At 31.0% G+C, this 27,846-nt stretch overlaps 1 protein-coding gene across 1 annotated transcript in view; it reads left to right on the plus strand.

Annotated features, from left to right (window-relative positions):
* LOC131801138 (homeobox protein homothorax-like) overlaps positions 1–27,846 on the plus strand; it is a 103,271-nt gene that overhangs the window by 64,677 nt on the left and 10,748 nt on the right. The window contains exons 4-5 of the mRNA XM_059119244.1: positions 5,292–5,315; positions 19,776–19,924. Of these exons, the coding sequence (XP_058975227.1) occupies positions 5,292–5,315; positions 19,776–19,924 (173 nt within the window). The remainder of the gene's footprint in view (positions 1–5,291; positions 5,316–19,775; positions 19,925–27,846) is intronic.

A 27,846-nucleotide genomic window follows, 5' to 3' on the forward strand; every position in this document is an offset into this window, starting at 1 on the left:
TTGATTTGTGTTAAGAAGCGAACAAAAAAACAAAAATCCAAACAACAAAAACACTTCAAAAACATTTCTAAATAGAGATGCATTTAAAGGCTTTTATTCTGTAGTTTCGGGAAAAGAAGCCAACAACACCACGAGGAAGAAAAAAAAACAAACGACTATTCAAAAGCAATTCTGTTACTTAAGCGTCGGTGGTAGTTTGGAAGGAAGGTAGAAGATATTGAGGCAGGAAGGAAGATCGTTTGTTGCATGTGCATTGAGTGTAACGCCATTTTTGACTTGAAAACCCCAGTAACCAAGAAACAAATGGCTGCAACATAAGCTCACAATGCAAAACTTAACAACAACAAAATAGACGCCGTTAACGTTTTGTGTTGTTGTGGGGGGTTTTTCACTTGAAACATTAAGAACAAGCTGAAAAAATGCGCAACATTGATGGTCGGTCGGATCGGCTTCTGCTGAAATGTAAACTGTTATTTTGTAGAAAATCTGTCCGTCGGTATGGTGTTGCGATCTCCAAACGATCATTATGCTATTGTGCGATGGCATGAAGAAAGCAAAATTGAGGTATGTTGTAGGCAACCAAAAAACTTAACAACAGCAATATGCAAAATATGCTTCTTCTTTTTGTTTTGGTTGCAACCTTGTGGAGCAACTTAAAAGATTCACACCAACAATCAATGGAAGTTCGAAAGATGTTATAAAAAACCCACCGCCAAAGGGATAATCAGCAACAATTTTGAGTGATTAAGGAAGATTGGGGTTTGTAGAATTTAAAATGAAAGAAATAAAATTGTTAGCTTGCCCTGGAAAAGAAATATTGAATTTTTATTTTTTTGTCCCAGGGTGCGTATGAGTGTTTTTAATACAGAGGAAAATTTTTAAAAAATTATTTAAAAATATTTGGGAAAATAATTTTTATGATTTCTTTGGCAAATTGTTAAGAGAACATTTCGAATTTTATTATAAAATTTTTTGGAATATAACTTTTCTTTGAAGAAACTCTTTAAAATTAAGGAAATATTGCAAAATTGTGTTTTTTCTCTCTCTGTTTTTGATAATTGTATTTTTTAGTTTTTTTTTTTTTTTTTAATAACATCCTTGAGTTTTTTTTTGTGAATTTTTGGGATTTGCAATGAAACAAAATCCATAGCTAGCCATGATAATTTCGCGCTTCAATGAAATGCGATACGTTTTTGGATTTGCTGATGATGTTTAAAGATGATCAACATGAATTGTTGAATGTTGTGGCCGTGGTGTTTGGTATTTTCGATTTTTTTTGTTCGCTGATGCTAGAGAGATATATATTTTTTTGTGCCGGCTTAGGTTTGGTCAAATCAGCCACGCTGAACATGTTTGCTGGTTTAGCAATCATCCTCATCATCATCATTCGAAGATGATGAAGTCCATAAGTTTCACTTCAACTTAAGATTTTTGCTGGATTTTTCTTTTCAATATTTTTTTTCTCTCCAAATACATTAAGTCTTTAAGATTGCCAGTAGTTGAAAACGGCGACTATGGATTGGAATTAACACAGCTCCAATGTAGAACTGATGAGCTGTAGCCTCTTGGCGGAATAATGTGTTCAAGCGTAGAAAAAAAAGAAGCAGAAAATGTTGGGTAAAAAATTCCTGAAACACACCTTAAAATCACTTGGGGATATCACTTGCAGTCGCAAGCGTAGAAAGAGCTAAGTCTTGCGGGATTTTTGTTTTTTTTCGGTATGGTTTGGAGGACGTTTCGTCTTTCATGAAAGAAAATTAAAAAAAATAAACTTCATAAGTTTTGGAGTTGGAGATGTTGCGTATGCCACTCTTTTCCTTCGTTTTATTTTTTATTTTTTTTTTTGGTGAAGACTTTAAGACTTTCATTCATTTTGATTTCTTTGTCATTTAAAGTTATTGAACATGCATTGATACACGTTTGTTAACATATAAACAACATTTATACCCGTATAAATGAAACTCCAGCCGATGATGATGATGATGACGGCGACGACGAGGATGATGATGGAGGCCTGAGGATGTTGGAAGGCAGAAGGTATCGTTAATACATCTATGGCAATGGCAATGTGTTGGCCTCAAAACAAGCAGGTCATGGGGGGCTTTGCTGGTTTTCAAGCCAGGCCATAAAAAGCAACAAGCTTGCGTTAAGTAAGCATCACATGACACTTGGCTTGCAGTTCATAAATAATCGTCTTAAATGTAAAGATTTCCAAGTTGAGTCTTCTTTTTCGTCTTCTCTTCATTTTTTTCGGGGGTTTGCAATTTCGCAGTCCGTTTTTTAATTTCCTTTTGCAGATTAAGCTTAAGCTTTAATTCTTGCCTTGTGATTAAGCCTGGAATTTTTTCAAGTAATTTTCATTTTTTTGACAAACAATCCTTGGCAGCATTTTAAATAGTTTCCCAAAAAAATCGCTGGGGTTGTTTAACAAAACGTTTACAACGAAATGGATTTCAATCAAAGGAATGTGGCAGCAGTTCTTTTTTAGTTTCATTTCGTCTCAGCTCAACAGCAAAGGAACATTTTTAGCATATTAAAATTGTTTTGTCTTTGACTGGATTTAAACGTTTGTCGTCGTTGTTGATTTTTTTTGTTTGGTCTCCTTTAAGTGCTTAAGAAAACATTTTGATCCCATTTTAATATTCTAAGATGCTTTAAATGAAATACGTGTATGGATTGTCACACGAAAATAAAAAAGCAACAATGTCGGGTCTTTGCTGGCCCAACTGACAACTGACTGAAATTGTTTTGCAGAGCTATGTCGTCGTCTGTTGCCTGCCATCAACATTATTCGTTGTTTTCGAAATTCATTACGTTTATTGTTTTCTTAATTCACTTTGGTTTTGGTTGCATTTCAAAGCAACTTGCTTTGGGTTTTTTTTAAGCCGCCAATCCAATCCAATTCAACCAGGCAACCAGTCAATTTTACCACCATGGCCATAGCCCATCATTGTCATCACCACCGCCATCATCATCGTCGTCATCGTCATCATCATGAGTAGTGGCATTGTCATCTTTGCCAGTAGCCATGGCAAAAGAAGAAAATTTAAAATGCATTATGCATCGCGCCTATTTGGCATTTGTTTATTTTTATGTATGCAAAAATTGTTAAGGACAGACAAAGAAGACGATAAAAAAAAAACATAAAAACGAAAATAAAAACAAATCCCGGGCTTAAACAACAAGAAAGTTGTTAAGTTAAAATTTTTTTTTTGTTGCTGGCTTAGTATCTCATACACGTAGAAGGTCACATTTATTGGTTTTATTTTTTGTTTTCCCTTAAACGGCAAATGACAAATGACATTAACAATTTGCCAAACTGAAAAGTGTAATGGCCATATTTTACAACACTTTGTGAAGACGCGGCCTTGGAATTTGGGTGGTGTCGTTTCCAAGAAATGTTGAGGGAAAAATGCATTCGAAATCCAGATTAAATTTTACAAAATTGTCAATAAACTATAAAATGGGTGCAAGTTTTAAGGGAATTAACAAAAAAGTTGGCAAAATTGCATTTGGAAGTATAGCAATTAGAGAAAATAGTTTTTGGTACCCAGGGGCGTATGATTGTTATTAATAGAGAGGTGAAATTTTGAAAATAGCTTTAAATATACTTCCAAATGGAATTTTACGGACATTAAGGGCTCATTTGAAAGCTAAGAAATCATATTTGAAATAAAAAAATATTTAAATAAAAGTAATAAAAGAGTACGGCACAAAAACGTCCAAACAATCAAAACTTATTTTTTCAACGATTAAAAATTAATTCAATTAATATTTTATATTAAACAATATATTTTTTACTATAAATGAAAGTAAGAATTTTTTGATAGAAATGGCACACTTGAGGGCTAGTGATTTAAATTTGAAATAAATATTATTTCTAGATTTAGAACTTTTCGTCATTTGTATGAAGAAGTTATCAAATTTTGAGAATAAATACTCAACTTTGAAAAAAGCAGGAATATTCACTAAATATGAACATTTTCTAATTCAAATGACCAATATGAAGCTAATGATTTAGATTTCAAATCAATTTGATTTTTACAATGAAATTAAGGAAATTCGTTAAAATGAAAAAAAAAATTGAGTAATATTTTTTCATCCAAAGATTTAATTTAAAAAGCGTAATAAAGATATTTCAAATTTCAAAATCTTTTTATTTTGTTGGTTTTATATTTGAGATAGGGAATTTTAAGGACAATATGTCAAAATTTTTGTTAAAAATGCTTTACGTGTCCAAGAAATAAAATAATTTATTTTTTCGTACCATAGAGCGTATGATTGTTTTTAATACAGGTGTATTATTTTAAAAATTAAATTAAAAATAGTTGCCGTGGAAATTTTGCGACCAAATATGTCTCATTTGAAAGCTAAGACTGTCAATTTTAAATGAAAATTACATTAAAATATTTGGAATTTTAAAAAACGAAAGATTTTGCAGGAAATTTTTGGAAATTAAAAATAAATCAATATTTGTTTAGTTTTACAAATAATAGCTTAAAATAAGTATTTTAAACCTATTTAAAATTAATTTTTCAATGTGAAATGTATTTGGAAGACTAGTATTTAATATTGACAGCCAATTTATATGGGCCTTAGGTAAGGAATTTTTAAAAAGGTGGAGAAATTTTATGTTTTATGATTTGTATTTTTTGAATCATTTTTTTGTTTACAATGTGGTAGAAATATTGGCACCTTTCTTCTTAATCCTCATTCAAAAATTGTGATTCATATTAAATTCTTTTTAAAAAAGCTGTTAAATACTGTCCATTTTTTGTTACTTTTCTCCTCTGAGAAAATATTTCATTTTAAAAAATTTTGATTGATGGCTTTGGGCAAAAAAAGCAAAAACTTAAATGTTTTAAATGTTTCCTTTTTGTGGGTTTTTGAAAGATTTCATTTTGCAGTTTGAAGAAACAATGTCGGTTTTTTAATCATCGCTTAAATTATGGCTTAGATTTGAAAAAGTTTACGCATGCAACATCAAAACATTTAACAACATAGTTCGTGTGGTGAATTATGAAATACCAAGAGACAGGCAAGGAATTTCTTCAAATGATAAATGATTTTGGGGGCAGGGTTCCCACACTCATAGAAGGCAGTAAAAAACAATAAAAAAATAAATATAAAAAATTGTGAATTTAAGAATTAAACACCTGTTTTTTTGTCTGCTGCTGCTAACAGGAAATTAATTTGTTAGGAATTATAAAAATGTATTTCTTTTCTCTATAAAAAAAAAAAAACTGAATTTTGATTTTTTTTCATGTTTGTTCTACCTTTTTTCATTGCAGACAATTATGGCACAAGTGCAAGCGGTAAGCATAACAATAAATTGTTTTTTTTTTTCTACTATGCACATATGTATTTTCTTTCTATAACAAAAAAAAAAAAAAAAAAACAAATAACGCAAAATTGCTTACCATCCACACCGGTTATTTGCACAAACAGCTGAATGAATTTTGTTTAGAATTGGCTCACAATACATATTACCTTTATCGATACTACAAAAAATAGCTCCTCAATTCCCCTAATTATAGTTTTCGGACAATAGTTCCTATTACAAGCCAAGGGGAGAAAGGAAAAACTCCAATCATTGAAATTTAGCGTTTCCATTTAACTTACATTGACAGTCTGTATAATTATATGATCAACCATAACCCATCATCATCATCATCTCCTTCTCCTGCTTCATTGAGCAAAAAAAGCATAAAAAAGAAACCTTTGGGATACAACAAATCCAGCCATATGCCTGGACAGACAATTGTACTAACCAAAAAAAGTAGTATGGATGAGGCCACAAAAAATGATGGCCAATAATATGGTCAACTTTAACAGCAAAAAAACGAAGATATTGACCAACAACACCATCATCATCATCGGTTTCATAACCCAAACAGATATGAAACCATCAGGCTTTAAGCCATCAGGCTCAAAAACATATCTCGTCTTGCTGATTGTAAGTAACTAAGCCTGGGTATGTCTGATTATTGTGAACCCCTTTTGAGCCAAAGGCTTAGAGGTGGAGATGTGGAAGAACCCAGGCAAATGCCCAAAAAAAACATATAAATTTTCTGATTAAAAACCCGCTTATCATTATTATAGAGGATGGTGCGTAAAGGTCTTGGGTGTCTCTTTTTGGATTGCTGTTGTTGTTGTGTGATGATGACGACGACGCGAACGAATGATGCTGTTGCCGCTGTGCAAAATGATGGTTGGCTGGATGTTTTGAGTAACTTCCAAAAAACCTCCATCTCCTCATACACGCTTATATTCTTGAGGCTAAAGGCTTCACAAAAAAGCACATTCATTTTTTCCGATGGTATGTTGAAGGATTTGTTATGAAGTTATGCCATCTTTAAATCCAATACCGAAATAAAAAAATCCACAAAAAAAAAAACGAAACACATCCCAGGCCATAATGTGAGCAAAAGGTTGCGGGTGTTTTTTGTTTCCATTCTCCAAATCTCCGAGGTTGTAGTTTTATTTTGTTGTACATAGCCTCAATATTGTTTTTTTTTCTTTCCTTCCCGAAACAAATAAAACCTTTGGCAAAATCTTAATATCACAGCAGCAGCAGAGAAAAAACTGTATTTGAGATTTCCTGTGAAATCTGTAGATTTTGCTTCGTCTTTTTTTCGAGGATTTTCAATAAGCCGTAGGAGATAAAATTCGAAAAAAAAACATAACAAACATAAAAATTATTTAAAAGAAATTTTGTATTCAATCTCCTGCCAAGGACGATGGCCTTTGGGATGTTCTTTTATATTATTTAAAAAAAATTGAATTCAAATTCGGTACATATTTTTAATAATTCCATCAAATAAGTCAATAATGCTCAAAAAATAAATTACTCTCAGGCTTCCCAGTATAGCTTTTAAGTTTTTCGCAGTAGCCAAAAATCACTCTTGAACCTTAAAAGGGCCCACTACATTCGTCCCCGTTAGCAATATTGTGAAATATTGCCTTAACTTTTTATTAATCCTTAAAGTATGCACTAAATTTTAAATTAAAAAAATCTGTTTTTTTTTCTTTCGTATTTTCTTCGTATTTTCTGTTTAATGGCTTTTAAATTTTTTGTAACAGTTCAAAATGACTCTAAATCCTTAAAAATTCCCATATCTCCTAAAGAATTAAAGACTCCTAAAAGAATGCACCCAATTTTGAAATAAAAAACCATATTTTTTGCCACTTCTCCCTACATTCTCTGGATTTAATATGGGATTAGATCACCTTACTTTTCACTAGAGAAAATAATGTATTCTCAGTTAAGTTTTTTTTTTATTTTAATGATTCCTAAAAGTATGCATCATATTTTGATATAACAGCATCAGATGTGTGATGCTTTATAAATTATATCCAGAATTTCTTTGAATAATCTTAAATTCTCCCCAGTTGTCTAAGGATTCCTAAAAGTATGCACCATTTTTGAACTGATCGAAGAACTTCCAAATTTCAGATTTTTATTCCTCCTAAAGGTATACAACGCCCTTGAAATAAATATACCTTTTATGGGATTTGTCTTATCAATAGGTTTGATAATAACCTATAATATTTCGAATTGTTTAAAAATTTTCCCTAATAGGACTATTAAAATTATAAAAAAACTTCGGTTTGGAATTTTTTCAGAAAAAAAAAAACAAATTCTGCACAAAACTGCAGAATACCTTTTGGTTTGTAGGGCCTCATAACCCTTCCATGTGATTTGTTTTAATTTGATATTCCAAAACCTGTACCACCAACTGTGATGTATGGAACAACATTATGGAGTTTGAAACACTCTTAGGGAACCAATCCATATGCCTCAAAATTCGTATACCGTCATCCCAACAAAAAAAAAAGAAACCTTTCCCATTATGCTGCATACACATGATGAGGCCGACAATGATATGCCATGACTGAGTGGCTGCCTCAGCCAGTTCCAACATACCTTGTTGCAACACCTTACAACACATGATGGTCCAACAATTGACCAGGAATATTGTAATCGACCAGCTTCAACTAGAAGATATACCTCCCCTTGCTCCCCAATCCACCAGCTCTCATTTCTCCCAAAACCTTTCCAAGCCTAGCATGATGGTGGTAAACTTGTCTCCTAATAAAGAACTCAAATTGGCGCGTACAAAGAGCATTTCCAACTTCGAGCCATAAGTATATGCTGACTGGGTGACTGAATGAGTGAGTGCCGGAATGGTTAGGAATCCCAGAAAACAGCAAGAGTTCAATGAATATTCCAAATGTTTTATGTTCGTCCGTCTGTCGTGTCGTTGTTGGTTTGAGGTTGCATGCGTGTGATCATAATATGAATGTCATTTCAAGTTGGTTGGGTTATTCCAAGCTTTGCTTTAAAAAAATAAGAGGCGACAATGTCAGAAGACAACACAACGACAATGAGTGGTGGAGAGAAGACCACAACCAAATAACAAAAACGAAAACAACAACAACAAAAAAAGAACATCATGTAATATACAAAATAAACTTCAACCTCCTGTGGTGTAAAGTTGACGTACGATCATGTGGCGGCCATATAAAATGATGCCAAAACAAAATTGCAAAACAAGAGAATGAAGAAAAAACTTCAAACAAAGGTTTCCAAACTTAAATGAAAAGATATCAAATCAAAGAATTTTTAATCAATTCCATGTTTGACTCAATTTGAGGTCTTGTGTTTAGGCAATAATCAAGCTTTCTAGCTTATCACACAGACAGCTATTTAGAATGCCAATAACAAGCCGGAGTTTATTTGGAAGCCAAGGCTGCCAGCGTGCAATGAAACAAGAAATGTCACTCACAGCCATGTCTGTCTGCTCCAAAGATTTGCATAATTTCTTATTCGGCCTGCGTCGGGTTTGATCTCACAAAAATTGTCTTGTCTCATAAATTTGTGGATAAAAATACTTGGGTATTTTATTATTGGAACCATTCAAATCAGCCAACCAACCAACCGTTCATCTCAATATGTCCTTCTGCATCTTCTTCCACTTTGTATTTTTTTCTTTTGCTTGAAATGATTTGCTTGTCTCTTTCTTTCGTTTTGGGCTCTTTTTTGGCTCTTGAGTCTTGGCGTTCCATAAATTTGGCAAATTTGACAATTATGAGCGTTAATAATAAATAAAATTGACAATCAATATGGAGATTTCATTTTATTATTAATACAGCTTGCATGCATATGTCGTCGAAGTTGTATGCACTCGGAGGGAGAACGTAGCCAAACTATGGCCAATAACGACATTGCATATTATTTGTATTGCTTATAAATTTTGGGATTTAAACCGACACACCGAGCAATCATCATCAAGGTGTGCAAAACACATGTTAACTGGGCCAAACGGCTCAACGAATTGAGGTTGACACAAATTGAGAGGACATAAATTAAGAGATTTTCAATGTAACAAATCAGCAGGCAAGAAGGTGGCAAGTGAAAGGTTGATTTTCTTTCTTCCTCATTGAATTTGGGTTAAAAATAATTTGCGAAAATATATAGAAGAATTAAAAAATATATGAATATTTTAAAATTAAAAAAAAAATACTGAGGATAACCCCTAAAAGTATGCAATAAGACCTAGAAATAAAAGTATGAAAAATTGTTTTTTTTTTTTTGCAATAAAAGAGAGGGTTGACATACTGCTTAATTTTTTATATTTTATTAAAAAAAACTGTAACTGATCTTATTTAAATCTCATAAAAGTAAACTGAACTTCCCTAAAAGTATGCTGGAGGATCTGCAAAAACATTTTGGAAAATATGTATATTTTTTAAATTCTTTCATATTTTCCCCTTTAAAAAAAAACTCAAAAGAAGGTTAGCAATTTTCCTTCCTACTTTTTTTATAGACCTGACTCCTAAAAGTATGCAGCAGGATCGTGAAATTGGAATGTGGGAAAGGTTTTTTATTTCATTTTTTCAACTTTCAATTAACTTCCCATTTTTTTTAATTTCAATTAAAAAATACCACCAATTTTTTAAGGTTCTTAAAAGTGTGCAAGGTTCCCTAACATAAAATAATTTATTTTTCCCTTCATATTGGCGTGTCGATTCTAATGAAAAAATTGTCTCTAAAATAGTTTTCAATTGAAAATTTCTTTTTGTTCCTAAAAGTATGCAAGGTACCCTAATACAAAATAACTTCTTTTATTTTCAATTGAAAAAAAAAAAAATACCATTGTCCAAAAGTATTCATTCTCCTAAAAGTATGCAAAGGACCCTATCACAAAATTACTTATTTTTCCCTATTATATTGTTATATTGATTTCAATGAAAATAAAAAAGAAGTGCATGGCATCTTCTGGCCATCGTTTATTTCACAAAGTAATACGTTGTTACTGCAAACCAAAGATTATCTTCATTATTTTTGGGATTTTTGTTTTCCAAACCAAAAAAAAAATCAAAAGAGGAAACAATCCTTTTTAAACCTCACATCATAACTGCCACCTTCATAAACTGCAGCAGCACCATTATGAGCTGAAAAAAGCCAACAAAAAAATTGTTTGGGAAAAAATAACAAGAAATTATGATGGATCACCAATCAAGCAACACCATCACAAATTCGTTTTTTTTTTTTCATATTTTAAAATCGTCTTCTTATTATACCATGCAGCAAACAATAAATTGGCTTTAAAAGCGAAAAAAAAAAAATAAAAAAAATATTTTTTATATAAAAATATATGTATTTAAACCGAGAAGGAGAGAGAGAGAAGGGGAGGTGAAAACACAAACCTGCAACGAGAAGCGGAACTACATTTCATTGTTTGTTGCAGGCAAACACCAGCATCACCATTATCCAACAGCAGCAGCAGCATCAAACTGCAATATTATCCCATCCCGAAAAAAAAAATAATAATAACATCCTTATGATCTGTATGGTCGTTTAACTGCAAAGTCAATAATAATTTTCTACAGTATTATATATTTTTTTGTTTGGTTCGGTTAAGCCCTTATCCTCCAGCACCAGCAGCCAGCCAGCCAGGTTTTGCTTGGTCTACTATTAGGTATTTTTGTTGCTTCATAATACTTTTTGTTCTCTTAGTTGTTGTTGCTGTTCTTTTTTTTAATGGGAATTTTTATGTGGCGGATTTGTGTGATCCATTGCCCAGGTTTTTTTCACAACATTGTTCTGGTCTCAGGGATTTTTTGGTAGGATTTTTTATGGCATTGTTAAGGTTTTATGTGCAAAGGGTTTTTCTGCAGTTTTTTTAGGTTTGCTCTCGGTACTTTGTTGTGGTAATATTTTTGTTAAATGCAATTATGAGCTGTTTTTTTTGGTAGTTTTGGAGACAGGGGTTATTGATCTCCAAAAAGGAAGCAAGGTGGGATATTTCGGAAAAAATAAAAATGGAAAAAAGGGCTTCAAATCCTCAACTCTTTTCTACTTTTTAACTTTAATATTTATTTTAAATAAATTGCAATAAGTCTACAAAGACTTATTAACTTTTCCAAAAATTATTAGTATGACCTAATAGGCCTTTCGAAATATCGTTTAACAATTTTTTTTTTAATTTTCCTTCAGATATTCCAAATTAATTCCCTCTTGTAAAAAGCCCGGGTATTTCCTTCTTTTTTTAATTGACATCACCCCCTTGTTTAATTTAATTTTTTTTCTATGCCACATTTTTTCCGGTTAAGCCTGCTGTTAAAATGACCCTCATACCATATTTATTTTAATTTCATTTTCAAGAAACAAAAAAAAAAAAGAAAAAAAAAAACGCAATGGCCTAACTTATTTCCTTTTTGCAAAGTTAGTACTTCTCGTTGTATTTTTTATCAGCCATGTTGGCAATGTTGTTACACTACTAACCTAGCAACCGTGGGTCCGCTCTACTGCCGCCAGCTCACACAAATTCTCAACTTGTTTTACACCATGCCGGCAATAAGTTTTGCATTACAATTTCGCAAAAGCACAACAACAAGAACAACTACAGAAATACTCCCCATTTTTGCGTTAACAAATATGGCCGCCCAAAAAACAACTGCAACAACATGGCATTATAATCATAATAATAACCCGGAGGCCTCTAAGAACAAGGGAGGGAAATGGCAATAAGGCAATTTTTGTTGTTGTGTTTTTTTTCTTCTTCTGGCAAGTCCCTAAAAATAAGTTAATGAAAAAAAAAAAAAAAACGAAAAAAAAAATATTTTTCTTAAGCTGCTGCTGTTCCAGGGCTTGAAGTTTTATTTCGTGCTGAAAGATTTTTTCACATGGTGCAACACCAAAAGCTTCTTGCATGTTCATAATGTGACTTATGCGTTCATAATCATCATCATCATCATAGCCGTATACTTTTTTCAATTTTTCGGAAAAATTATTAAAAAAAAAAAACGCAAAAAATTTAGGCTTCTTAAAATGAAAAAGGGGGTACCAAATACTGGCTGGCTGCCTTGCTGGCCACCATTCCATTCCATATGCAAACAATTATGATGTCAAAACTGCCTTAGGTCTATTCGTCCCGCTTGTTGCAATTTAATGAAAATAATATGTTAATATGTTGAGAGGGGATAATTGTGAGATTTGAGGGCATGAACATCGAAAAAAGAGGGGAGGAGAGGGGTCCGAAATTTTGGGGAACAAAAATAAGAGTTTTGAGGAAGGAGAAACTGTAAAAGTTTGGAATATACCAGGTCGCTGTAATTCATTAACAGTGAAACAGATCCTAAAAGTATACATCAAATAATTGCATTCTTAAAAGCAAGACAAAAATGGTTTATAAACAGGGTGAGATGAAATAACTGCAACCAAATTCAGACTGCTGTCTTTTCTAAGCCACTCGTCCGACAGCTGTTAAAAGCAGAAGTGGCTATCGTTAGAGCACTCTAACATTTAAATGTGAATAAATATTTTGTCTCTCGTAATAATAATAATAATAAAAATAATAATAATAAAAATAATAATAATAATAACAATAATTATAATAATATAATAATAATAATAATAATAATAATAATAATAATAATAATAATAATAATAATAATAATAATAATAATAATAATAATAATAATAATATAAAATAATAATAATAGTAATAATAATAATAATAATATAATAATAATAATAATAATAATAATAATAATAATAATAATATAATAATAATAATAATAATAATATAATTACATTAATAACATTAATAATAACAGTTTTTTTTATTTTTATATATTTTATTATTTTTTCTACTTTTTAATAAATATCTCATATTTTTTTTTTGTTTTTTTTTGAATGCTTGAAGAATTTTTCAAGCCCGTTTTTTCCCCTAACAATTATTAAAAATTGCCTTACCATTTCTTGAGCTAATTCATCATATGACCCCTTTGGAATAACCATGCCGGGAAATTGGTTTTCCTTATACGTAAATACACATTAATAATATATATATACATACACCCTCCAATTGTCTGTTTATATAAATTCATGCCAATCGCTTGTCAATCATATCCATTTTCAAAAAATGAAAAAAAAAGGAAAAGAAAATCTCAAACTACCAATCAAACTCAACAAGGAAAAATTACTTATAGAGCAACAAAAGAAGAAGAACAACAACAGCTCGAAAAAGAAAAACATATTTGATGGAAAACCAAACAACAATTGCCATATATGAAACAAAAACAAAAAAACACAACAAAATCAAATAATGTGAAAAGGAAAAACCAAACAACTTAACGGCAACTCTTTGCTGGCTAACTTGACCGGAAATCTGTTTAAAGTCAAAACCCCAAAGTGTTATAGAATAAAAATGCCTAGATATGTATGTACGGATTTTTTTCTGTATTGTTTATGTATGTGTTGATGATGTTCAGTGTGTGTGTGTGTTTGTGTGAAAGCAAATTCCTTGAGGCTAAAAATTTTAATTCAAATAAACATTGTAGAAAACTACTTGATTTGTGTAAAAAGAATTTATCATTTAACACCAGACAGCAGCGGCACAGAAGTTTGCACGGCCAACAATTTATGGGGTCTTACGCATTTTTCTTATTCTGCTCTTTTTTTTTTTGCCTTTTCACATAACGCCAAGCCACCATGTAAGAAGAAGTGTTAAGAAAATATTTTTTTGTTTGATGAATGAAGCTGATGATTTCTGAAAATGAATTTCAAAATAATCAATTTTATCAGGCATTACAATTATAAACAAAACATCGAAGAAAAAAAGCTAATAACAACAATTTTTTTGCATAACACCGTTTCCCTCCTTGAATGACTTCTCCTCCAAACTGTGTTTGTTTTTCAAATCACTTTTTTGTTTAAATGTCTGTCTGTCCATTGTGGTAGGGGGTGCTGCTTGTTTTATGCCTCTAAAACCCCGAGTGTGGTGTATGGGTGCTAAAGCTTGTTATTTCAAGTGTTTACAGACGACACGTACAACACGCTTTAGTGACAATAAAAACAATGACTTTTTAAATACATGACTTTCAGGCCATCATCATCGTCATCAAACAAGCCATCCAACCAACCATCGAGCCAGCTAACCAACCTACCACATCGCCTGCCTGCTGCCTTGGCTTGTTGGCTTAGCACGAGTACCATTGAGTTTTTGTTTTTTATAGGCCCCCCATACTCTCTGACTCTTTGGCCGTTACTCAAATCCAGACCACACCGAGTTTGAAAACCATCGGAAGAAAAAAATTATTATTTATTTTTTTAGTAGTTGTTGAGTTTTGTGTTTTGGAGTTTTTAAACTCTGTTTTTTCGGGCTTTAAGTGGTGGGTGGGTGTACATCGTTTGTCATCCAAAACTGGCTGCCAAGCAGAAAACCTCTTTAATGAGAGGTTTATTAATTTTCCCATAATGGTAATAATCATCATCAGCTTTTTGGTTGCTTGTTCGCTTGCTGTTGTCAACCTTATGGTGACCTTTTATTGATTTATCATTTTTGTCGGAATGTATGCATGTCGTAATTTTTGGGAAAATAAAAGATGTTTTTATGATTAAAAAAATATAAAACAAATTGCAGCGATTTCAACGAAACCCATTAAAGTACTCAGATAATGGTAGGGGTTATATTTTGAACAAACTAAAATAAAACTTCAAACACTGGCATCTGAAAGTGAGAAAAACTTGGTAACTGATCCCAAGAGTGTGTATCAGTTTCTTATACCTGAAATTTAAATGGAAATTAATTTTCATCTCAAAGAGTGCCCTAAAAGTATGCATGTAATTTGAAGGAAATTTCAATAAAATTAACAAACTTCCTAAAAGTAGGTACTAAACTTTGACAAGCGCTATAGAGAACAAAATAGTAATAACAATAATAATAATAATAATAATAATAATAATAATAATAATAATAATAATAATAATAATAATAATAATAATAACAATAATGATAATAATAATAATAATAATAATAATAATAATAATATAATAATAATAATAATAATAATAATAATAATAATAATAATAATAATAATAATAATAATAATAATAATAATAATATTAATAATAATAATAATGACAATAATAATTATAATAATAATACAAATAATAATAATAATAATAATAATTAAATAAAAATAAAAATAATAATAATAACAGTAATATAAATAATAATAATAGTAACCGATCTTAAAAGTATGCATTAATATGCAAAAGTAATAGGCATTCAAAAATTTTCCTAAAAGTATGCATACAATTCTGAAGCAAATTCAATTAAATTAATAAGACTCCTAAAAGTAGGCATTAAGTGTTGGCAAACGCCATTGAAAACAAAGTGACAGACATATGACAGAAGAAAATCAGATCCTGAAAGTATGCATTAATTTTTGAAATCTTAAATTTAAACGAATTTATTTAAGACGATAAAAGTGTGCACTACATATAATGAATTATTTATTTCTTTAAATTTAACATATGTTATAATAATTTTCTGAAATGTCTCCCCCTTCTTGCCTACTTAACAGGCTAAATTTTAGCCGTTTTGTAAGCCCACTTTCAATACCTCCTATTCCTTAACAAAAGAATCACCCAGAGTCCATTGTTGTTCTTAAATTAACCAAAAATTATGCAAACACCAACAACAACATCATATTTACTTGTACAACAAAACACCAACTCTCCAATAGACCATAAATAGCTTTAGGCATAGCAGCAACAACAACAAATATTGTCATCATTGGCATTAATATTCACAACTTCCTCTCACTTCCCCCTCTTTCTCTATGTGAGTGAGGCTCCATTCATATGGAGCAGTTTTAAACAATGGCATCCCAATGTTTGTCATATGGCCAAGTTTTCTGGTTTTAATGACAAATATTAATTTTAAAGCCAACTAACAATAATGATACCAATAACACCAACAACAACAGAGATCGGGAGGAGAGAGAAAAAAATAAACAAAACAAAGCAAACAAAACTAAACAATTGTAATGTGAAATAATGGGTTTTGGGGCGAGATAAACAATCACACATCCACATAATAATGGAGATGTTGATGATGTATGATGTGTGGCGGTGTAGGGCCCAGCAAACATTTTTTGGGGGGTCTTAGGAAAAAAATTAAAAAAATGACAAGCTTGAGTGGTAACCATAACTATGGCTTTGAAGGTGTTGGCTTAGGCTAATTTCATGGCTTTGTTAGTTAAGAAAACAAGGATGGGAAGAAATTTGGAAAAGTAAATATTTGAATTCAAAAAAAAAAAAAAAAAAAAAAAAAAAGATAGGTTTTTGGTATGAGAAAAAATTATTAAATTTATAAATATAAAATTTAAAAAATATTACATTCAAAAATATGATTTTTAATACCTCCCTCCCTCTTTTTTTCTCCAACCTCCTCTCTTTCTCTTTTTTTGTAGAATAAAAATAAATCCCCATATTTCGTTGACATTAACCACCACCTCTTCCCAAAGATTCCTTCAAGTTTTTTTACTCTCCAAATTCTTTCCCTTTTGGCAAATGATTAATGTTTTGATTTTCCAAGCCATATTCCTTATCTGCAAACTGAAAACTTACATAATAATAATAATATGGAGTACTTGTAAAAGAAAATTTAGCTCTTGAGTTAAGGCACAGAAAAAAAATCCCAGCACTTTAACAACACTTTAATAGGCATTCACAAAACCAAAATCAAGAATATAACATAATTCCTCTGTACTTGAGCTTATTTGGCTGGATAAAATTGAAGCAGAAGAACAAGAACATAAAGATTATGGCCACTTGAATATCCCAGCCATACATTGAAGTGGTGGTGTATAGCTACATTCGAACATAGTTTTAATATTTTAAAGCGTGTTGCTTATTGTTATAATAACGATGTGCAAAAGCCACTTGATCGTCATCATCTTCCGCATTGGCATCGGTATGGATGGAACCTTTGGCTAGCCGGGCAAGTAGATAGCTCATCCATCTTATTTTTTTGCCGTTGTTGTTGTTGCTGCTAATATACAACATATATGAGTGCAATATGTATGGCTGAGAGAAAAGTGGAAAATATCTTGACATTACAAGTGATTTTCAAGTATTTTTCACTTAAGGGCTTTTCCAAGATAATAGTAATTTTTGGTATTTTCTTGAGGGGGAAAAAAGAGTAAAAATATTAAATTTGTAATTCGAATTCACAAATTTAAAACAAATTATGCGAGGGAAATGGAAACCACTATCAATAATTTTTTTTTATTAAGTGAAAATAATTTCAAATTTCTTGGTGGCCCAAATGGATTCATGAGAATATAAACACTTCATTTGAAAGATAAGCTAAAAGGCTTTTGGATTTGAAAAAGAAAAAGATTTTTTAAATATTTTTGGGGGGATATAAGAAACGGATTGTGGCTACCATCAAACTGGTGTTTTATAACTAGTTAATATTTTTTTATTTTTTAATAATTCAGTTTCAATTTTTAAATAAATTATAGCCAGATCCTTAGTAATTATTCCCTTAAAATTTTCCCCGTATTTTTTCTTGATTGCCCTTCACCAGCCTTATTGTTTTAAAGTTCTCTTTCGATTTTTAACTTAATTATAGCCTGCTCCTTTCCATTTTGTAATTCTTCCCTTAAAAATTCTTCATATTTCTCCTATTTAAATAAAATATTTTTTTAATTTTTTTTTAATTCTCCTTCAGCAGCCTTATATTTTTTTTTAATTTTTCTCTCAATATTTGTAATTAATTGTAGCCACCTCCTTCCCATTTTGTAATTATTTCCTTTAAATCTCCCTATATTTTAACTCCTTCAAAAAATAATTTCTTTAATTTAATTCCTCTCCACATGCCCTAGAAGGACGTATACATAATTGCATTAAGTTATCTAAAGAAAAAAGAGGAGAAGAAAACAAGTAACCAAACTAACAAAATATCCTTTTTATTTATTCCTACATTGCATCACAAGGGCCAGAATGCAGCAAGCCAGGCTCACCCTTCCCTCCTCCTTAGCACACGAAAAATTCCAATTTGCAGTAAATTTTGTGATTTTCTTTTCACACGGAGTTGGTTTGCCTTATTTCTGCAGCTACTATGTGTGATGTGAAAAAAATATTAGATTTTCTTTTTAGCCGGTCCTTTTTTGATTCACAATTTATTTTGAAAATGGGGAAAATTGTTTTTTTCCTTGCATTCACTGGATTTTACGTTACATTTTATTATAGTTTTGTGGTTTTCTTTTTGGGGAGGGGTTATATGAAGCTCTTTCCCCTCTACATGGGGAGAAGATGGAGAGAGTAGAAAACAGCCCAGAATGCAGAAAAATATTGTTGGCTTTAATTAAAAAGCAAACAGCGAAAAAAGTGGATAATAAAAATTGTTGAGTTTTTTCGCTACATTCCATGAAGTTTGCTGTTTCTCTGATTAATTTATGGTTATATATATGATATTTTCATATATAATTACAAATAAATGCACCTAGCTACAGTGGGGGCTTGATGAATGTAAAGAGAAACAAATTTCAGAAAAATTCAAATTTTTTCCAAACTTTTTTATTACAAATATGAAGACCTTGATATAGTGGGGACTCAACGTAAACATAGAAGATTTTCATATAAATTAAATTTTTCCATCTGAAGTTACATTCGAATATAAATTTCGTATTCTAGAGCTTCCACTGTAGTCGTGTCAAAAAAAACCTTCCCTACCCTCATAACGAGTTAAATGCTCATGGTGTAAAAAATTCTGGCACTCATCATTATTGTGAAAAACCCAATTTAATTCATTGCGGTTACCACAAACGCAGCAGGAAATAAATGTAAAAAAATATTATTGCAAAAAAATATGTAACAAAAAGCCCTTCATTTTATGCCAGCCACATAATTTGTTGTGTTTTTTCACTCCTCTCTTTAGCATAAAAATATTGGTTACATGGAGTTTTTCCATTGCAGCAAGGAAAGTGCAGGGCTCAAAATTGAAAATGTGGGGGTTAACAGAAAAAATTATAAACAAAAAATTTTATGTATACCTGTAAAAAAATACAGAAATAATTCTTGTTTTCCTAATTTTTATTTTATTCGCTTAAAATATTTTTATAATTTTTTTTATATTTTATTTTATCATTACAACACAAAAAATTTCGAAATAACTCTTGCTTTCCTCAATTTTATTTTATATTTATTCGATTATTTTTTTAAATATATATTTTTTTATTTAATTTTCTTATATAGTAAAATAGCATTTTTTATTGTGTGTTTTTATATTTTATATTATTATTAAAAATACAAAAAAAATACGAAATAAATCTTGCTTTCCTAAATTTGATTTCTTATTTATTAAATTATTTTTTAATCTATTTTTTATTTTATTTTATTTTCTTATATAGTAAAATAGCATTTTTTATTATTATAAATAAAATTCATATTTTTTCTCTATTTATTCCAGGCGATGCCAGCAATGCCAGTATAGGCAGCGGGGAAGGTACGGGTGAAGAGGATGACGATGCAAATGGCAAAAAGAACCAAAAGAAACGTGGCATTTTCCCAAAAGTAGCAACAAATATCTTAAGAGCGTGGCTGTTTCAGCATTTAACGGTAAGTTACATATTTTATTTTTTTGCATTATGTCTCACTACTGCTAGTCATCTAGAAAAAGGCAACGCCATTTTGTATTTAAAAAGAAATAACAACAACGAAAAAAAACAGAAAAAACAACTGCAAACCTAACCCTCCATCATTGGCATTACACAAACCTGTAGTGAAAATAAGCCATATGAAGGCAAATGGAATCGAAGCAAACCAAACCAAACAGCCAGCCAGCCAACCAAACAAAACGACTGCCATATTAAATGTCGATAATTAACCGTTTAGTAGCCTATAATTATCCAAAAACAGAAAGAAAGAATGAACGAACGAACGCAACTAAAACAGGCTTTTACTGCAGACACAATAATAATGCAACATAATAATAACAGCAACAATACATGTTGTAGTTATGCGCGCTTGCGTACCAATCCAACAGCCGCCAGACAGCTGGGGCGGCTTAAAACCGCCAACAAACATATCAACCAGCCAACCAACCAAGTCATGTTGAAGAAATAAGTTTCTGTTTTCAAGACTTTGAAATTTCTGTTGGCACGTCCCCCTTTTCTTAAAATGAATTGAGACTTAGTCGACGTCGTCGTCGAAGCCGTTTTCGCCGTCATTCACCAGCATTTCAAGACATTCAGTCAGTCAGCCATCAAACAAAACTACAAAACACCAAGATAATGGCAACAAACAGCAATAATAATAATAACAACAACAAACTCATGAGCCATAATAATGAAGAGTAGAGCAGCATGAAAACTAAAAGTGGAAATTAAGTTTTAAGCACAACATGTAATGAAAGCGAGGTTTGAAGGGGTTCTCTGTAAAGGGTCACCATGTAATTAGATTTTTTGTTACAGATAGGGAAATTCAATTGCAAATGGAAGGTGGTTATATTGGTTATTAGTTATTGGTAACAGAAATGAGAAGAACCTAAATTAATATCAAACAGCTGGCATACTTTTGGGAGGGGAGAAAAAAAAAACAGAAATATTAAAAATATATACTCAAGTTAGGTGGCTATCATAGAAAGCTTTGAAGAATATGTTTTTGGTTGGGTGGACATTCCAGGACGATTTTCTATTCATGGCCTCAATAAGTCCAGGTACTGGCTTCTCCGCTTTCTTATTGATTCTGGTTATGGTTAACATAACACTACGGGAACCATATGAAGAGAATTTTTCTCATTTAAGCCAATATAAAACCTATTTACTACATCAATACTCAGAATTATCTGAAGCCTTGTTTGCTACTGATGTTCTATGTTAATTGAAGACAACGTTTCAGGTAATGCATCCTTTTTAAGCTTTCGAAGGCAACATTCAAGTAAAAAAACTGAATATTTTAAAAATGGAAATAATAAATTAAAAATGTCTTTATATAAAAAAAAAATATTTTTTTTAAGAAATGCTGCATACTTTTAGGCTACGCATAAAATGGAAACAATAATTTAAAAATGTCTTTTTATAAAAAAAATTTATTTTTTAGGAAATGATGTATGCTTTTAGGCTACACATATTCCCAAATAATATGAACAACTGTGAGGTTAACAATTTTCAATAGTAGACTACCTAATATTGGACTTAAACAACAAACTAAATTAAATTAAACAACAAGTCTTTAGCCTAAAATGTGCACAAGTTTTTCCCAAATTGTATAATTAAGGAGTGGTGCATACTTTTAGGCTATGAATGTGCTCGAGTAACATGAGAAACTTTTAAAGTTAAAACCATTTCTTGTAATTTTTTATTTCAACATTTTTTATCAAATATTAAGTGCCAAAAGAAACAAATTCCTTAAAATGAATATTTGAAAATAAAAATCAAATATAAACGGTGGTGCATATATTTAGGAGACCTTTCTCATATTTGACTATCCAGGAACCAATATTCTATTTAGATTATTAAGAAAAATGTTGATGCGATTTTTATTATTTACAATTTACTTCAAATTGTAGTAATCGAATCTATGCTTTTTTGTATTGAGCACAGGTAGAATATTAAGCACTTAGCTTAAAATGAATATTTATATTTGAAAATTGTGAAGCATACTAATGGAGTTTCTGTTATTTTTAGAATTGAAAATTTTCTTAAAATGCCTTAACAAAACATTGTGCCTACTTTTAGGCAATATTTTTTATGTGACCAATATTGATAAAAATTTTCAAATGTAGCACTTCATTCGCTTCACTTTTACTTTTCCAAATTTTTGTGATTATTTTTCTTTTGAAATTTCCTCTACTATTTTTAGGCAAAAATAATTAAGTAATTAAATGCATTCAAACACACAATTTTATATTCTATTTAAACTATTTTGTTTTAATTCATTCTGGACATCCATTTCCTCCAGCTCTCCTCTTCATGAGTTCTGTTTTCTCCACATTTTGTTCATTTTTTTGGTTTGTTTTTGCATTCCTTTTTTTTGTTATTTTAATTATTACAGCATAAGTGTGAAATGCATATGAATGTCATTTTGAGACAAAGTCCATTTCATTTATTAATTTACCATACAACACAATAATTAATTACTGTCACGCCTTTAAGACAGAAGAACGAACAAACAACAACACCAACTACTGCTGCCCTGTCTATATACTTGTGCATGTGAAAGGCTACATTGACTTGCCCTGTCTAATGAAGTGAGTGACTGACTGAATGACTGCATAACAATTCTCTATATGGTTTTTTGAAGAGCAAAGACAATTCATCCAACCATCCATCCATCCATCCCCACTGTTAAAAACATATGTTAAATGCAAAAATTACGTTTTTTTTTGCAAAGCAACAAAATCCCATCATATGTATCTACATAGCGAGCGTCAAGACCCCGGAGGAGGGCAGACAGACAGTCATAACATGGTTCGAAAAAAAAAAAAAAAAACAAAATTGAAAAAAATGCAGTTGTTGGAAGAGCGATATGATATTTGTCGTTGGCCTGTCATCAGGGGTGTAGAACCGTCGTTGCATTGTTGTCGTTGGTGTTGTTGAAGACATTAGACTGTTTTTTTTTTTTGTGCTGTTGTATCTTTGCAGACGGGACAACACCTAGAGTGTGTTTTAGTTTATTTTGCATTGCTGTCTAAAGGGACAGGAGGAGGGCAGGAAGGGAGTTTGGCGGGTGTAGCGAGGGTCGTCCCAAAACTAAATATGTTGATTGTTTGTTTAAACTTGGCATAGCATTTAAAAGCAAATTTATTTCAAATCATACTTTAAAATGTAATAAACATTCAGCAGAGCAGCGACAGGGTCTTGAGGGTTTCTCGTAGGAGTATGAACATACAGACACATACATATACATATGTATATTCAAATGTGTGCAAAGAAACTAGAGTGCATTACTATAACGAAGGGGGTACTTTGCTGGGAGGTTGGTGGTTTGTTGTCATGACAAGTTTTTGAAATTATTTTCATGGAGGAGAAAACACTTATCCTCTCTTTGAGAGTGTGTGTGTGTGAGTGCGTTGTTTTGTTTAAATGAAGTTTACTGGAACGTGTTGCCTTGCCATAATATAAAAATTTAGGCTCTGAATTGCTGTCCGTCCGTTCCATCAACCTACCAACCAACCAGTCAGCCAGCCAGCCATCCATCCATGCATTCGTATGTCTGTCCGCCTGCCAGTCTCTATGTCTCTTTGTTTGGGTGAAATTGTATGAATTGTCGCCTACAAATGTTAACGTCGCCATGCGCAAATTGTTTTGTAGACATTTTTGCTGTTGTTGTTGCTGCTGTTGAATGGTGCATTAAAATTAAAACCATCCACACCAAAATAAGGAAAAAATGTACACCGTTTTTCCTCTTTTTTTGTTTGTTTTTGTTGCTCTTAAGACCCACAACAACTGCATGCTGGTGTTAAATAGCAATGCTGCTATGCCCAAGAACAAGAACGAAAAAAAAAATAAAAATTGCACATGTTATTTTAAAAATAGGCGGCCTTTAAGGCGTCAGCCATTATGGTTTATATTATAAGGAAGGCAACAACAACAAGAGGCAAAAAAATACTAAAATTACAGAAATGCAAATAAACGTCAAATTGATTGCGTTAACGAAAGAAAATTTCAAAAATTAAAAATATTTTACAGGAAGGCAGAAAAAAAATGCAACTAAAAGGGGTCAAGAAAACGGGGATGGAGGGGGGGAATATAAATATATTATTTTTATACCTCATTCCCATTCTAAAACGCCTTTTTGGGACAACTTTTTGGTTCTTCCTTTTATTTTAAATTTTTTCACTCAGCAACTGATTCCAATCCAACTCATAAATTTGAGACTTTGCCTCCTACCTTTTCAAAAATAAAGTATTTAATTAAAAATCTGTTAGTTTTGATTTGTAATGTTTTTTTTTTTTCTCTAAATTTCTCATAAATTTTATTCCGAACAACCTGCAAGGTTAATTAAAAATAATATGTTGTAATGCTAATTAAAAATTATTAGAATATCTTGGCAATTTATTTTGATTGATTTTTCATTTGATGTTGTGTGTGTGTTTCTATCTCTCCCTTTCCTGTCTCAGCAGCTCAATTAGCCAACAGCATTTTAGCATTTGTTGCCTTGTTGCTGTTGCAGTGTGTTTGACTTTTGAGTTCAAGTTTTACCACTTAACATTAAACGCAATTAGAAGCGGAGAAAAAAATAACAACAACAACTTCCAATAATAACAACAAAAACAAGAAATATATTAGAAAAAATGCATATAGAAATACAGTGGGGGATTGGAATTATGAGACTTGAATTTTAAAAACTCCAAAATGAGCCTCCAATGGGAAATTAATGAAAAAATATATATTTTGTAGTTTTTTGTTACTTTTCAATGGAGAATCTCTTTCTGAAACCTCTAAAAATTTAGAGAGTTCCTTAAAATTCCGGAGAATAAAAATTTCCCTTTGAGGGAAATTTTTTGTATGGGCCCAAAATTTAAAATTTTTGTAGATTTACATAAATTTTCATGAAAAATATAGATTTCGAGTAAAAACAAAAATTGCCCCTAAATTTCCCAAAAGGCAAATTCCAGTTTTAGACTTAAAATGACTTTTTTTGATATCAGCCGGCAAATATATAAGAAATTCTTCAAAACCCCCAAAAAGAAAATTTTCCCTCAATGGGAAATTGTCTGTATTTTTGCCACAAAATCTCAAGTTCTTAGGATTTAAACAGACTTCTGAAGAATATAAATTTCCCTAAAGAAAAAATATTTAATATTTTAAATTAAATGATTAACATTTTGTCAAACAGTCTTCGAAATTGCAAGAAATTCTTTAAAATTCCCAAAAATAATAATTTCCCTTTGAGGGAAATTTTTTGTATGGCATCAAATTCAAAAACTCTTGAAAATTTCTATTTTTCTCGATAACATTTTATAGTGTAAAATTCCGAAACAGCAAATTTTATTATTTCGAGTCTAAATGCCTTGATTAATTATAAGAAATATGTAGTATATTCCAAAAAAAAAAAAGAAAAATCGTAAAAACGCAAATATGGCTTATAATACACAGTTCCCTAAAATTCCGGAAAAGAAAAATTATCTTTGTTTGTATGGCCTTAAATTTAAAAACCATTGTTCCTAGATGTATAGTTTATTCTGAGATTCATAGTGAAATTTTGTGTAGAATATTTCTTCTTTTAACACCATTTGACTAAAACGAAATGGTATGCCACTTTCTGGAGTTAACTCGAATAAAGTCCGAGAGAAAAAGATTGATAAAAAAATTTAGGAACTTTTTCGCCTTTTTTGGAAAATTAATTTGATTATTTGTTTAATATGGTGTGGAAATACGGATTTCCTTTATTTGGGGACTTATAGTGAAATTTGATGAGGAATATTTTTCCTTTTGATATCGTCCTTCTAAAAGGATACTTTATAGGAGATTTTTGCAAAAACTCACATAAAGTACGTCTTTAACCCTAATATGCCTCTTTAATATATGAATTTCTGGCTTTTAGGTAAGATTTAGACTCTTGACGTCTTCCAGAACCAATAGTAGAATTTTATGACAAATAATTTTGTGGAATATTTTGAATTTCTCCTGCCCCATTTTAGGTGAGTTTTTAACCATGTTTTGGAAAAAGTACCAAAAAGACCCCTTTGTTGAGTCACTTGAGGGTTAACATTTTCCACTAAAATATTCGTCGTAATTTGATCTACAATATTGCCAAAAACACTATGCATCAAAAATGCACGGATTCCGAAGAATCTTAATTTTTCAGAGACAGTTAAAAATTCTTGAAAATTATTCAAATTTTCAAAAAAAGGTAATTTTAAATTTTTTGCTGGTACCAAAATTACAAAAAAAAAAAAAAAAAACAAATAAATAAATAAATAAAAAAGGCAGAAACCTATTTATATTTTCCGAATGCCCTAAAAAAGTTGGGAATTATTTCTGAAATATCCTGAAAAAAATGTTACTTTTTTAATTATTTTTTTTTAATTTTATGTTTTCTTTTTTTTTATTTTTTGTTAATATCAATTATTTATTTATTTTTCTTAAAATTTAATTTTTCCTAAAATTATATTCTTAAAATCGAAGAATGTTTTTGATATTTCTTTAAAAAAAAATCCCAATTTTTTTAAAAAATCGCTGCCACACTGTATCAATTTTAAACATTTCCCTGATCATACAATGGAAAGCTGTATTAGACAAAAAATGAAAACCAACAACAAAAAGATAAGATCTCAAAGTTGTTGTAATCAAACTTGCTACTAGGTTTTTCAGTTGTGAAGTTGTTTCCTCTTCCCAGCTACTGATGTGGCTGGCTGGCAGGCTAGTTAGCCAGCCTTCTTTTTTTTTTCTCCTCAGATATTCGTCTTAAGATCACTACACTTTATGGCTGGCTATGACGATTATAGCGTTTAGTTGTTAAATAAATACTAACAAAAAAAAAAGCGCAAACATTATTTGTGTGTTTTCTACAACAACCGCCTCTAAATAATCATATAAATGCTTTATTAGCCAGCAAAGCAATTTAATTGCCAACGACGTTGTTGTTGTGGCTGTTGGCTGGCTGTTTAATACAGCTGCTTTTTGTTTGGCTGGGATTGTTTTTTTTTTTTTTTTTTTTGTTTTTTGATTTTTATGATAGGAGGAGGTGGAGATTTGTATATTGGTGTGTGTGTGATTTTGTTGTTTATTTGCCATAATAATATTTAGCCGGCCATATTTGTTAGAAAATAAGATTTGATGGAGGAGACCTCGTACCACTGTTATAGAGGCGGGAGGGTGAGGGAAGAGGTGATGTAATTTGAAATAAAAAGATACGCAAAATCATTAGTGGCTGCCATTGGCTGTCTGAAAAGCACACACACACACAAAACAACAAATAAAGCTTTCAACAAACAAGCAAATGAATGAGCAGCAGCAACAGCTATGGCTAAAGTGAGATATGAGATAGCAAATCGTATAACAGCAGCAGTAGCAAAACGATATGACGTTAAACAACTTTCACGTGTTTTTTCATGATTATTTTTTTTTTTTTTGTTATTTTTCTAAGTTAAACAAAGTTATTTTTTCGTTATCTTAAATGCAATTTTCAAATCAAATAATATTCGAGAATTTCTTAAACAAACTTTACTCTCTCTCTCTCTCTTCCTCCAAAGATAACAAACCACCTTAACCTTTAAAGGAGATTTAACAATTTCTTGTTGTTGTTACTGTTATGGGAAATCCCTAATGTTAATTTTGTGGTCAGTTACGGGTTTCCGGTGCATGCATACAAAAACAAAATATAAATTTTTATTAGAGAAGAGGAACTACAAGAAAAATAAAACTGCCATAAAGAAATTGGCAACCCTTTTTAGCCATCCTCACCAATATCCTTATCTTAATGGCAAGAGTATGAGTGTGTGTGTGTGTGTCTGCATGGGACTTTTCAAGGAAATCATGATTGAACTTTCCTACTTTTTTTCTGTGGGGATATTTTGTTCAATTTTTGTCGAT

The sequence above is a fragment of the Musca domestica genome, unplaced genomic scaffold, assembly GCF_030504385.1.
Source record: "Musca domestica strain aabys unplaced genomic scaffold, Musca_domestica.polishedcontigs.V.1.1 140, whole genome shotgun sequence".
Lineage (NCBI taxonomy): Eukaryota > Metazoa > Arthropoda > Insecta > Diptera > Muscidae > Musca > Musca domestica.